Consider the following 15823-nt stretch of genomic DNA (forward strand, 5'->3'; position numbering starts at 1 on the left):
TATATACTATATATAAACTATATATACTATATATAAACTATATATACTATATATATACTATATATAAACTATATAAACTATATATAAACTATATATAAACTATATATACTATATATAAACTATATATAAATTATATATACTATATATAAACTATATATAAATTATATATACTATATATAAATTATATATACTATATATAAATTATATATACTATATATAAATTATATATACTATATATAAATTATATATACTATATATAAATTATATATACCATATATAAATTATATATACCATATATAAATTATATATACTATATATAAATTATATATACTATATATAAATTATATATACTATATATAAATTATATATACTATATATAAATTATATATACTATATATAAATTATATATACTATATATAAATTATATATACTATATATAAATTATATATACTATATATAAATTATATATACTATATATAAATTATATATACTATATATAAATTATATATACTATATATAAATTATATATACTATATATAAATTATATATACTATATATAAATTATATAAACTATATATACTATATATAAACTATATATACTATATATAAACTATATATACTATATATAAACTATATATAAACTATATATACTATATAAAAACTATATATACTATATAAAAACTATATATACTATATAAAAACTATATATACTATATAAAAACTATATATACTATATAAAAACTATATATACTATATAAAAACTATATATACTATATAAAAACTATATATACTATATAAAAACTATATATACTATATAAAAACTATATATACTATATATAAACTATATATACTATATATAAACTATATATACTATATATATACTATATATATACTATATATAAACTATATATAAACTATATATAAACTATATATATATACACTATATATATACACATTATATATAATATATAAATATATATCTACTATACATAAACACTGTATATACTATATATATATACACTATATACAGCTACATACACCTACCATACACTACACTATATATACCTACTATATATCTACTATAGATCCACTATATATACTTACTATATATCTACTATAGATCCACTATATATATATATACATATCTACTATAGATCCACTATATATATATATCTACTATAGATCCACTATATATATATATCTACTATAGATCCACTATATATATATATATATCTACTATAGATCCACTTTATATATCTACTATAGATCCACTATATATATATATATATATATATATATATCTACTATAGATCCACTATATATATATATCTACTATAGATCCACTATATATATATCTATCTACTATAGATCCACTATATATATATCTATCTACTATAGATCCACTATATATATATCTATCTACTATAGATCCACTATATATATATATATATATATATATATATATCTACTATAGATCCACTATATATATATATATATATATATATATATATCTACTATAGATCCACTATATATATATATATCTACTATAGATCCACTATATATATATATATATATCTACTATAGATCCACTATATATATATATATCTACTATAGATCCACTATATATTTATATATACTATAGATCCACTATATATATCTATTATATAATATATACCATATAATATATCCTATATAATATATACTACATAATATATTTCCTTTTATGAATGCAACTTCTATTTTCAATTACACGTGATTTGGTCTACATCTAGTTACATTTACTTTTATTGCGATTGAAAGGTAGTAGATTATTTTGGTTAAATAGAGACACCTAATTTATAATGTCATAGATAAACTAGCAGGGAGACTCAATGTTGTCCGGATTCGAATAATGATCAACGAATATTTCACACTTCTATATTTTTATTTTCCTGAATATTCGTGAAATTACTTGGGAAGATGTTTCACATCCATTCGTGCAGTAACTTAATCCAACATGTTACTCTACATTGCACTCTAGAGAAACTCTTTCTTTCATAAAATTACTTTATATAAACTTCTTCCAGATAATGGAAAAAATAACTGAAGCTATTCATGTGCGTGATTTTGACCTAGAGACCACGCCACGGAAAATAAACAAATAAATAAAATGATAAAAATATATACGCTATCAACTTACCCACAGGGCCCGCTCTTATATCATGGTTTCTAAGCGACGCCGAGGAAAAAATTGCTTTGCCGAGGAGAGATAAATTAAAATAACGGTTTCGTTTATCGGTAATTATCGCGGTGTTTTGAGACAAAACTTGACTAAGATCACTCTCAGGCATATTCACTGAAGTTCTGTCAATTTTTACGATAATCTATTCAGCCGTTTCGGAGTCTATAAGGAATTACTCACAATGAAGCGTCTATATAATTTTAAAAAGAGAAAATGTACAACATATTTCGATTTAGTGTATTTACGATGGTGTTTATGAGATAATTTTAGTACAGATTCCAATATCAAAATAGTTCAAGAGTGTATAAAATCGGTGCAACATCAAGGGCAATTTATTTCCTGTTCCGCAGACCCTATTTATTTTGTTAATTATAGAATTGACTGACATGTCCATGTTGTCTCAGCTCTTTCCGATGGGTGTAAATCTGCCCCGTAGTCAGCGCATTGGAATGCTAAAACTAATGTTTTTGTAGAAGAAAAATTATTGTATTTGTTAGAAGTTTGCACACTACCCGCACTGCGAAAGTTAATTGGACGGAAAAGATTAATGTCAGCGAATAGTTATTTAATTGAGTATGCTCTTAAGAAAAAAAAAAAACAGAAACGATATTAATAAGTGATTATGGATTATAAATGAACATAGTCTGGAGTAAAAATAAACTAATTTTTGTAAAATATTGAATGTAACTTGGTACAATATATGTTAATGTAAGTATTAGGTTAATTAAGATGTTTGGTCTGTTGTAATTGTTTCAGTGACGTAAAATGGACTTAGTTTGTTCAAGAGATTAGTATATTATAAAATACTAGGTTTTGCTATCTATTATATAAAGAGTACTTGTTTGTGTTAGCCATGATAAAACTCCCAGACTCCAAAACCAAAATGCACAATAATTTTCCACAAGATGGCCACGGACTGCGACGTGAATATTTCATCACCAATTTTTGAGAAGCGTAGGTGAGAATGTCTCCTAGATTCCAAATAGATATTAAATGTTTGTATGGCAAAATGTGAGAAGGGGAACACTAAAAAAAAAAAAAAAAAAAGAAAACATTTAGAAAAATTACATGACAATGTAGAGGATACGAGATTTATCACATGCAAGGAAAACATGGTGTAATATGTTACTCTTGCAATAGTACCGATAATCAACCTCTTCCAAATACTAACATGTCCAACTCGAATAAAAATATAAGTAATTAGATCAAATCGATTATACACAGTGGAAAAAAACATAAAATAATACAATATACAGTTAAATAAATGATGTAATAATTTTAAAAGAACTTACCTGAAACATCAACGCCGAATTCAACATTCATGCTCCTTAGTAGCTCCTCTGTAAGGTCGAATTTGAAGTAGGGTACCCTGAAGTTATTTCCTTTGCTGTTATCTTTCAATCCGTGGTGTATGCCATCGACGGCAATATGGCAGAATTTTTCCACGATGTTTTTCTGTCCCGAAGGATTATAGACCAGTTTAACTATGTTCCAGTTAAAGCGATAGAGAATCGATGAGATAAACTGGACAAGAGAGGTGAAATTTGGACCGACTCTGGTGAGGAGAGGATATTCGGTCAGTTTGTTGTTCGCGTAATCAGCGGCCATGGCCCCTGCTGTGAGCATCGGTGTGTTCCAGAATTTTACTTGTCTTGCAACTGGAGCCGCTGCATAGTCGCAACAAGGACCAAAGAAAACGTCAAGTTGTCTCTGCACATAAAACTGGATGGCCTCATTGATTGAATCAGTGATTGAACACTTCGAATCAGCATATCTGACCTGAAGAAGAAAACAAACAGTCAGGTTTTTGAGTATAAGACTACGTGTTATTTGGAATCTTGGGAACACATTTTCTGTCTTTTTTTTTACAATGGGTCTGTCGATATAACCTCCGACCTTAGTGTGTATCTAGATGTCAGGAATTTTTCTGGTGATTTTCCGAAATGCATGTGGCGTAATGTATAAAGCACTTGGTGTTTTAGTTTAAATTTACATTCTTCTGAAAGTTACATCATAATCAAGGGCGACATTCAAATAGAATTGCGATACATGTTGGACTACTGTCATATCTAACTGAACAAGAGCATGCTACCACCGTGGATAAAATTTAAAAAATGCTCCGATTGAAAAGGACGTGCAGATTTCTGAGCCCAATAAGATCTGTTAAAGCAGATCAGAGGTTACATCGAGCGAACCGTTGTAAAAATAACATTCAGGATTAGAACAGCATCCCGAAGAATCCAAATATAACAAATCATGTTTGAATTAAGATTAATTGGAGAAACTGAGCACAGAGTAAACAAAATTGAAACAATTATAAAACAGATATAAGGAGAAAACTTTATGACCATGCTCGTCACCGAAGTATGATGTAGTTGAAAACAGTTTTCTAAACAATTTCCTTCTATTATTTTTGTAACGCAAACACCTAAGGATCCTTCTATACTTAATCTATAGTTTTCTGACTAAGCACCATGTCAGAATATTCAATTGTTGGAAATTACTGAAAGAGAGTTGCCTGCAGTCATTGAGACAAAGAAATCTACCCAATGTAGTTATAGCAAATTGTTGTTGTAGAGCGAATACTCCTTGGTAAGAGGAGTTTACTTAAGGTGTCACCTGAGTAGCAACTGATTATATTTGCATCATTTTTGCTGTTCAGTTTTGGATCGTGAAGTTCTGACCTTAGTGAAACGGATCACCTTTCTTTGTAACTAGTACGAGACCTTGGAAGTAAACAATTTCGATCAGCGAAGGGTCGCAACATAACCATTGTTGCAGCACTATATATTGGATTACATCTAAAGAACTCTTGATTGAGCGGAAATTTTCCACATAGTATATTTAAGATTACTGACCTGATGATTAACTTCAGACTAATCTTGTCGTCCATCCCGGTCGCTCTTCAAGCAGATCCGAAGCATTAGCTTCTACTAGATCTCAACAGAGTCTCTCTGCGGCCATAGTAATGGCTCTGATTTGCGGCAACGTGTTAAGCGCGGTACGGTATTTGGGTAGAGATTCTTAGTTCTTCAATCGGTAACGACGAACGTGTTCTGTATGAGGTTGGTAAAGACTGTCAAACGCAGAACATTAAGGAAATCCTGTCAGGGATCGATACAGACGCGCCAATTCTCAATTTTTGTCTATATTGGAATCAACAACGGCATTTTATTTCGGATTAACTATCCCAAACCCTCCAATTGCTTTACGAATTATCCCCACTCACTATATCCATCGAGTCCATAAACAATCTAGACTTTGTATATTGTAACGGCATCAACCATGATAAACCTCTTTCGTATCAGCATGTTAAGCACTGATCGACACCGACATGAGTCTCACTAGCATAAATACCCTACGGCTGCGGCTATTACTCTATGCTGAGAAACCGTAAAATTCCTTAGCTAGCAAACGACATGAATCGGAGCTACGTCTACATTTAAGGTCATTATATCTCTCAATCAGTAAGCAGATTCGCTACGAGATACCCTATTAACCATAGTTCAACTTGCCAGATAAAGAAGCCAGATAAAGAATCATATTTAGTGTATTCATACACTGACAGACATTGGACGGAAATTTTCGAAAGTCAAGACTCATAACTTGTCGAAGGTCTAAGTTCGAGTGTAAAACACCCGTTTATAATTTAGGCTCTAATGGGTACCGTAAATCGCAGAGCTCTATAGAAAGGGGTTTATATGAACGGTGACTTTTTACAACTTTTGTCAAGCGGTAAGATAGAAGGGTGATCACCTAGCAATCTCAGTCTTTGTATAGTCTAATTTGCGGCCTTTATTATCAGTCATGGGCTATATGTGACCAGTTCTTATAGTCTCAGGAATGTTTTTAGTATTTAAAAATTCCAGACTGGTGGCATTCCAAGTTCTTACCTTTTGGAGCTTTGTTTTTATTATGAAGCCTTAAACTTATTTCTACGTTGGAATTTAATGTCTGCCACTGTATGTAAGACGTTTAAGAGACCTTTCTGATAGAAAGAAATACAGAGACAGGGAGTGAGAGAGAGGAGGTTAAGTGTTAGTGTTGTTCTATTTCCGTTTTTTATGTTTGATTTATGGGATCGAGATCTAATAAGCAGGAATAATGCTGAAAATGGAACAGGGTGTTTGCTTAGAAGAAATATAATGGAATGGAGTTGGGAATTAGCAATGCTCGTGATTCCTTTAGTTCTCTTTGAGAAAACGGTTGCAGTTCAGCGACCATCTGTTTATTTTAATTTTTAAGAAATCGACCCAGACAAGGTATTAAGTAAGGAACTAAAATACATCAAGGTCAAAAACTTACAAACGATGTTACATGGATGGGTTCCGACTAGGCAGATAGCAATGTTCAATTTCGTCAGAAACATCGTTCGTGGAATGCTAGAACAATAACGAGAAAATAAGTGAGGCGATAATTACAAGGCTGCTAAAAATAAATCCGAAGTCCACTTTATACTCTGCATTATTGGGCGATTTTTTTGTTATTGTCTTGCTCTTTAGGTGCAACCCGGGAACAATGTTTTCTTTTAGGAGCTGTATATTGGAGTGATAATAGTTTCCTCTGCTTTTGTGGTGCTTTAGCCCTCCATTTTTGTTAAAGTGGTAACATAGTATTTGTTTGGGATGTCAAGCACACGTCCATGTCACGGACAATTTACACATATCGATCAAAATGAAATATACTGATCCAAATACACTGACTAATGTAGTTTCTGTATGTTCATATTTATTCATCTATAACAGAACATGTATAACTAAAGATTATACTATATTTAAAATCTACGTCCCGAGTTTTGTAAGCATGAGGATACTTGCTCCCAGAAGAAATATTCAAGATCATTATTCGAAAGCCAAAACAATATGTATCGCTACTCAACACTTAATACAAGGAATGTGCACCTTCGAGTGATGTTGTCTTTGATAAGAATACTAAGCTGAGTAATCCGGCAGACTAGATAAATTCTTCACTTTGAATCTGGTGAGATGAGAAAAATGCCATGTTCTTACCCTTGCTTATCTCAATGTTTGACAGCTAAAGGGAACTTTAACGGAATATTCCAATGTCTAAAAATCTTATATGGAGATCAAATGTTAACCTAAAGAAGGAGTAATTTGTTTTCTGCAAACCTCGACTGAAATACAATTAAACCAAAGAAAATAAAATGCATTTAGATAAACAGATATATTGATACGGCGTGAAATGATATTTTGAGAACATGTACGTTAAATCTGGGAAAGTCCCGTCTTAAAAAATACAATCTTTTTATGTAATTGTATGGCGAAGTGTCTGCTTTACGAAACGTATCGCTATAGAGATGTTTTAAGCGACATCGCAAATATCTTAAAGTTCGAAATCAGCATGCCAGACTAATTTCCTAAATGGCTCAATCATTTCAATTATTCAGTGTTATTATTGGTTCTTCTTGGCTGAAAATAGCAGACGCACCTGAAAAGTTACTCCGAACTTTCTTTTATCGCACTAAAAGAAAGTTAATCAACGTTTCTTACGTGGTGTGCTTTTATTTGTACATAGATAATGCAAAACACACCAACATTTTTTAATTCTGGGATTGACGTTATGCTGTAAAAATATACATTCCCTCAATTAGTCGTAATTTATACCCAACTCCCGTAGGTAGTAATGTATTTATTTCGACGTTTTCTTCAATTATGTCTAAGTATTTCCTAATTTCTGTAAGCATGACAGTTTCCTTTTTTCCCCCAATTGTGCCTACATAATACGTAAAGGAGATAGAGTATCTTAAACTAATAAGTACTGCGGTGCTCCTTCGCATACTATAATATGACCGGGTTCTATGATTATGACAATTATTTTTTTTGAAACACCTCCATCTATACTATGAATTCTTTTAGCGTATTGAAATTCATATTAAAACCCCTTTATTCATTTAAAAAGAAAATACAGCTGTATTATATATGGATAGTGGAATTGCATTTATCTGCAAAAAAGCTTGCTAATTTGCATATACTTTTAAACATTTATTTTAATTCCCTATTAGTTTTCGGTTTTCTTATAGAAGGAGTTTTAGTTAAACATTGTATGTAATTATATTAATACAGATATTCTATGTTTTTACTTGCGTAAAAAGCTTATAGTGAACACAAACCGCTCTCTCTCTCTCTCATATAAATATATATATATATATATATATATTATGCATTCATATATGGGTTTAAAAAATGTTGCCTACTATAATATTGTTAGTTTTTGATCTACAGATATGAAATGTAATATATAAGGCATGCGGACTCATATGAAACTTTATATTTCGGTTTTTGCAGGGGAATATCGACGCAGAAGTGAAAATTAAATGTAATTTGCCTGGTAAAGGTCAAACGACGGCATTACGAATATGCATGCGTAACGACGATAGCTATTCTCTCATGCTTTAGTTATTACCCTTGCAAACATATATTCATAGCTCAGACATTAATGTAAAAAGAGAAAGTAAATCGTAAAGTAAACGTTTTGGTTTAGATTTTCGGTGGTGGCGCACGCGTCATTTAAAAAAAAAAAAAGACCATTACTATACATAAGGTCCAATATAATCTATATATATAAAACCGAAAATGTATGCATGCATGTATGCTTTTCCTCGATGCCCACAAAAGGCTTCTTTCAGAGGAGCGCTCGCTCGCTTCACAACTTCTGAAAACTTTTTATATCATCTATAAATTGTGATATCTCAGAGTTATCGACGGAGCTCGCCTGTCTATTTAATTTTATTGACTTTCAAACGTTAATTATTCCACATTTCCCCGCATCGGAACGCGTTACGTTCGGTTTTCGGTATAAACAAAAAGCGAAACTCGACTAATTACTGGTCGAAAGCCAGTGATCTCTAGAGAGCTAAGTAACGTTTGGTCAATGTCGACTACTTCGTCATATCAGACGGTAGCTTTCATTTCGAGACGAGACGCTCCCCCTAATAAACAGGGAGTGTTTTTTTTTTTATAAACAAACAAACCGATTTATTGACCTCATTAAAAACTGTCCCGCACAAAATGCTAACTGCTGAATATCTATCGCCGTCACGTCAATCAAAAACGCGCATCTGCTTTTTCCCCCACCCTTTACTATTTTCCAACTGCGCATCGTAAAGGCTTCGTTTTTTTTCACGGGCACCTTTTTTTTTCACATTTCGGGGTTTTTTTCACACACACCTACAAACATCCGGGCAACGCCGGGTACCTCTCCCTAGTATAATCATAAATATAGAATCGGCATTAATCAAAATATATTTAAGCGTATTTTACAACCAGGAATGTCGGGTTGCATGCTAGTCAAAGTTTGTTCATTAAATCTAGCATTTTAAATTATCTCGTATTCATTATAAAACTGAACTAATAAGGCCATCGTAAATCATCCTGCAATTCTTCTGCTATGAAAAAAATTACTTAAAAGATTAGAGGCCAATCATTTTCTTCTGATAACGTAAGCTTTTTAGTTTTTAATGATTAGCCTTTTATTACATAGAAAAAGATTTTGCAATTACTTAACATTTCGCCACAGTGTTAATCACTTTAATACGCAGCTTATCGTTAGATGACCTAAGCCAAGCAATGTTGACTCCAGTCTGTTTCAGATGTGTTACAATTTCGAAATACCAGGCGCTGTATGTAGGAAAATGAGACCTTACTACACGAGAGGCATAAAAACCTAACGCCATTATCTCCCCCAACGGGGATATATACGTGATTGGAGAATTTCACACTTTACGTAACTTACTCCTTGGGGGAAAGACGCTTCCACCTACCTAAAATTGTCATTCCAGTACGGTACTAGGCTGTATGTAATATTTGTATTTTACAACCCATTGGTTCTATCTTTACCGTTATTGTCACAATGTTGGTGCTGTAACTGCCGACTATCTTCTAGTGCATATTATCGAATTCAAAAAACTTCCGTTTCCAAGGGAGCGCTATATTTAATCCCATCTTAACGAATGTTATGAGACTAACATCAATGATGCAAAGAATAGTACAACCACGCCGAATGATCAATCATGTATAACAAAACAAAAATACAAAACTACATTATATTTCCTACGTTTCAAATGCTGGGCACATTAGTATATGCCTTCAAATATTTTCTAAATTAAGGATGCATCCGATTTTCGCAGAACGTATAAACTCCAGCTAACTCTTAAGCACGAAACGAAATTGATATTGTCCACATTTTCGCCCCTACTTCCGTTGAACAGCAGTGTTCCAAAATAATTAATCTGTTAGGTATAATACTATCTACAATATAAAATTCTAGACTAACTATAAAATGGTAAAGGAAATAAAAACTGGCAGTGTCAAAGCTTCCCCTTGTCGATATAGAAGTCTGACAATATTTTTCGGATACTTTGAAAAAGTACCTCAAGGTGGGTAATAATGCCAAAAAATTTTGAGGTTGTAAGTACGTTAGTGGCGAGTGAAAATCCACTAGTGTAATATTTTTTTTTTTTAGTTTAGCTTTGTCAATTTTAGTTTTTTTTCTGATTTTTGCGAAAACTTGCGCGACACTACTTTCGGATATGACAAAACATCCTATTTTATTAAGAGCTATGTTATTGTATATGTTGCTGTATACACGTTTTCTGCTTGTACACTTAGTTGTCATTAGAATCGATTATTTGTTCTATTCTACTGGCAAAACAATTAAGTTTAATGAGGTAAAATGCATTCAAAAGAAGTCGTTTGTTTGGCATGGAAGAAGAGGTAGGATGGCCGCAGCATCAAAAGGATCACATTGGATTTTAATCTGTCGAAATAACCGTTCGAATAATAGACAAACTCCTAGCAGAAAAAGGAGAGGACGGAAAAGATCAATTGGCAAGAGGACTAAAAGGAGAATGAAAAGGACTGTGACATGGAAAAGGTTACAAGAAAAGTGAAGGAGAAATGTGAATTGGATGTAAACGTCTGAACAATACAAAGAACGCTGTATATAGTTGGTTTGAAGTATGCAAAGGCTAAGAAGAGAATTACACTAAGAAATAAACACAAAGGAGCAAGTGCTAAAAGGTGCTTAAATCATGTTGACTTTAAGGTTATATTTATTGATGAGAAGCGTTTCAAGTTTGATGGGCCGAAGGGGTGATGTATCAGGTCGAGAAGGGGTGAGGCTGTTGTACTGAACAAACAGATGGGAGGGGGAAGTTATGGTGTGTGGTATGATCATTGCTAATGGAAATATATGGTTAGATTGGTTGAAAGGACGGCAGAATAGCGAAAGCTACAAACAGTTACTAGACGAGTAAGCTCTACCAAGGATAGAGATGGGGAGTGATTTCGTTCTACATCAAGGCAATTGCAGCATCCATGTGTCAAAACTCGTGAAAGAGTGGATGGCTAAAGTGAATATGACTACTTGTAAACGGCCTGCAAAAAGCCCAGATCTAAATTTAATGGAAACTGTTTGGGGAATGCTTGCGCAACTTGCCGATGATGGGCCTAAAATAACGAAAGCGGCTCAACTATGTGAACGAATACTAGATGCCAAAATCAACTAATAGAGACACGTTGAGATTTTACTGTGCATATGTTTGATTATTATGAAGAGAGATTTATAAATTTATTAAGAAATTTGATATTACGGACTATTAACAGTTTTTCAACGATGTCAGAAAATAATGTCGCGTGTGTTTTGTAAAATAATGAAAATTAAATATTTTTCCTTACCTAATAGATGTTATTCCATTTTTATTGCAAGTAATATCTTTATATGTTTATGCTATTCCATTGAAGGAATTTCGCCACTATGCTACACGCAAAGTGGAATACTAAAGTGTCCGAAAAAAAAAATGTTCTCATCCCCTTGTACAATGCACCAAAGTGTTTTGCTTTTCTTTTCACTCGCAACAAACCCATGTGCATTCGATATCATTTTCCACAGTTCGCTCTCGTTCTAAGCTGTCCAACAAAAAACTTCACTCAACCCCTACTTAAGAAATCGTCACATTTAACAGTTAAGAATCGTATACATCCGCAAATTAATCATATACGATTAGCAATGAGCGACCTACAAAATTATGCTGGTCTTTTCTTTTCTACATTTTTTGTTGGCATTTTACAGGTTGAATAAACACAGGATTGATTTTTTTTTACACTAACAGACGCACATAAGGGTGGAAATATAAAATATTAACTTCAAACTGTAATAGTTTTTGGAATAGTAGATAAGCCACATGCTGGTAGAATTAAGGGTATGCATTATTAAAATAGACCAAGTATTTCAGTAAATTTCTTCGATCATATTCGTTTAGTGAAAAAGAACAGGAATGATATATATATATATATATATATATTAGAGAGGATAAAAAGCGATATGAAAGCAGCAGTAAGAATGCAAGGGAGAATTAAATGTAACTTAGGTGGCATCAGCTTCAGCCAAATCAAAGCATTTATCATTTTTGCTTGAGCGTTAGAGTTAGTCAGATAAATATTTGAAAACCAGACTGTATGCATTTGCGCATACTTAGAAGATCAAGTTAGCTTACGGCTGTCTAAGGCAACCTTTAAAATTGTTTAACTCTTTGTAGCTATTTTTACCGGCTCCAACAAATCAAATTTGTTCACCCGGTTCAAATTGCCTATGTATTAATTTTTAAGTTTGTAGACAACTGTATTATTTTAACTAGGTAGTATTTTAAGTCCAGTTTGCGTTTTAATAACATTAAGAGAAATTGTTATTGCTTTTAACCTTTTGTGATATGAACACTTCATTAACTGTTTATTGAGATCGAAACCAAGAACCTTCTCAAATATACTTCGAAAATTCATAATGTATTTCAAATTTCTTGAAACACTTGACTATTTGTATATTCTAATAATAGAAAGAATCACGAATTCGGTGACAGAGAATTCGGAAGCATTTTGTTTTTTTAATAGAAACTCATTTAAGTTGTCATTACAATTTTTTTCGGGATTTTTGGTATAAAAATTGATGATTTTGTATTTAGATTATGAGTATGCTATTCTCATCTTGGATTTCATTTTCACAAAGATTCTATTACCGTCATCCGTTTCGAAATGTTGGTTTTATATTTTCGTTGTAAGGTATATCAATCATTTTAGTTGTTCGAATCCAGTAATTTTGAGAATTACTTATGCCTTAAATAATTATCGATTGAGTTTGGATTTATTGTTTTGTAGAAATTGTCTGGTTTTCATTTGGCAGAATATAATTGAGTTTGGCAAAGAAAAGGTATTAAAAAACAACATCAATGTTTGGTGCATTTGTGTTCAGCTGATCAATAGGGCAGCCCGATGTAGTAGCACCATATTCTTTAAAAGGAATTATCATTCCAATCCTGGACCAACTCGAAAGTGTACGTAACAAATTGGTGCATTCACCGCTGGACGTATTTAAAGCTCATTCACAAAGCACCGTTTCGCAAATAAGTTGTTAGTTCTAAGTGGCAATCTTCTAGACCTTGTAGATTAAGCAACAGTATAGGCGATACTGGAATTCGTTTTCTACAGAATCAGTTAAAAAAAAACGGAATAATATACACCTATGGACTAAATAATGGGTTTTCGTCGAGATTATCTACAAGTTTCAGAGTTCGGCAAGACACAGCTAAAGAAGGGCAAAGGTAATATCGATCGAACATTGTAAGAATAACATCTAAGCTAGACGCTGTGTAATCCTAAAAACAAATTTGTGTTTTACATTTTTGAAAAGGGGTGGATAATTCAGATCATTTGCATTATTCGGAATGCTCCTTTTATCCTTAAGTGGCCCCTGGCGATATGAACAAATATTACGTTAAATTCAGTTAAAAATAGCATAGATATGGTCAGTTCAATTCTCGGTTGGGATGATGCCGAAAATACAATTGCTAATCACCTAAGACATTTTTCCGGTAATGGCTGACGGAACAAAAGCATGCTATCCTCGCTGATTAAATAAAGGTTTTCCCTCGAAATTCCATGCATAGTTTGGTATTTGAAAAGTTAAATCTAAAAGGTCGGAAATTAAATTATTCGGAACGTTAGGAAAATAACTCCTGAGAATATGATGGAAATATGTTTATGAATTGCATGATTTGTAAGCTATTTCGATCTAATGGCGATATAAAAATAGGATTACTAGTGACAATTTATTTATATGAAAATACTCGAAATTAATGCTTAAAAGGTTTAAAAATAATACACACCTAATCGAGACCAATTTATAAATTAACGAAAGCAAAAGACAATGATTAATTTGGAAATATGACCATCACAAAATTGAATACCGACTTGACTATTTAGGGTTATTAGTTCATGGCGTTTTGTAATGGTAGAAATATATTTAGGATGAGCCGGAAACAGCCATTTAGTGAAAATGCTTTGCATGGTGTATAATCAAATGCGAGTAAAACGAAAGACATGTTACACGATAAACAAAATAAAAAGCAAAAAAACATACTTCGTATGTTTAAAATGGAAGTTTATAGCAATAGAAACAATATTCGTTAGTAGTGTTACAATTCTTGTAAAAGTAGTAATTTATTAGCTGCGACTTAAAGTCGGAATCAATAGTTTAAGAGCCGTGCATTAAAGGAGTCAGGAGGATCACAATCACAGCGTCTGCTCATTTATATAAATTATAATTCATTAAAAGTTGTTTAGAGTCAATGTTCATTTCATTTCGAATTAGAAATATTAAGTGGGCTCAATCTATATATCTATAAAAGTGAACGTGTCTGTGTCTGTCTGTGTGTCTGTGTACATTTCCCTACGCAATAACTCTGTCAATTTTTAGTTTATAGACTCAAAATTTGAAATACCGGGTACTGAGATTTGGGAAAATTGATGTGACGGGTGTCAGCCAGAAATTTGGCTGTTAAGGGGTCAAATTTCAACGATTTGACCTTTAAGAACTCTACCAAACTCCTCCAACAATTTTTGGTCTAGACACTTGAAATTTTATATATAGGTTCCTTGAACCTGGATCTAACTTAATAAAGTGATTTGAGCCCGAAACTATAAATGTTAAGGGGTCATAATAGGGGTCAAATTTTTAAAAAAATTGACCGCTATTTTTTTTTTTTTGCTCAACATACACCTCCAAACACCCGGGCAACGCCGGGCTGAAATGCTAGTTGAAAATAATTCAATGAATGAAGTTTATACAGACCATAATGAGCCCATTCGTGTGGCTGTGTGTTCGGTAATGTTTGTATACGAGTGGAGAGAGACGATGAAAACATGAGCACGCAACACAAGTGCGCAGTGAGACCGATCCGTGATGAACTGGGCTCCACTGGTTTATTGAACAGAAACACGGTTGTTTAAGGATGTAGGTGGCTCCCAGAAAGTGTATTTCGAATAAATTCAGACAGTTTCCTACTTAGTCCAAAATATAATTTACTTTTATTTAGGATAGTGTATGCGCAGAAAATGTGCGTACATACTAGTTTACGCCGAGGTGTAAACATCGGCCGCTTTAAGTACTTAGTTCTATAACATGTAAAATTGAACTTTTCCAAAATTATGGATATGGTATTAGAATTACGCTATATATGTCAAAACCCGGAAACCTATTTTTGTATGCATATACAGGGTGACCCCAGAAAAAACGGGCCCAACTCTAATTAGG

At 32.4% G+C, this 15823-nt stretch overlaps 1 protein-coding gene across 1 annotated transcript in view; it reads right to left on the reverse strand.

Annotated features, from left to right (window-relative positions):
- Window positions 1-15823, reverse strand: part of LOC145246051 (atrial natriuretic peptide receptor 3-like) — a 598398-nt gene that overhangs the window by 200508 nt on the left and 382067 nt on the right. The window contains exon 2 of the mRNA XM_080107894.1: window positions 3514-4000. Coding sequence (XP_079964020.1) covers window positions 3514-4000 — 487 coding nt within the window. The remainder of the gene's footprint in view (window positions 1-3513; window positions 4001-15823) is intronic.

Source organism: Euprymna scolopes, chromosome 23 (assembly GCF_053919585.1).
Source record: "Euprymna scolopes isolate OS-2025 chromosome 23, ASM5391958v1, whole genome shotgun sequence".
NCBI lineage: Eukaryota > Metazoa > Mollusca > Cephalopoda > Sepiida > Sepiolidae > Euprymna > Euprymna scolopes.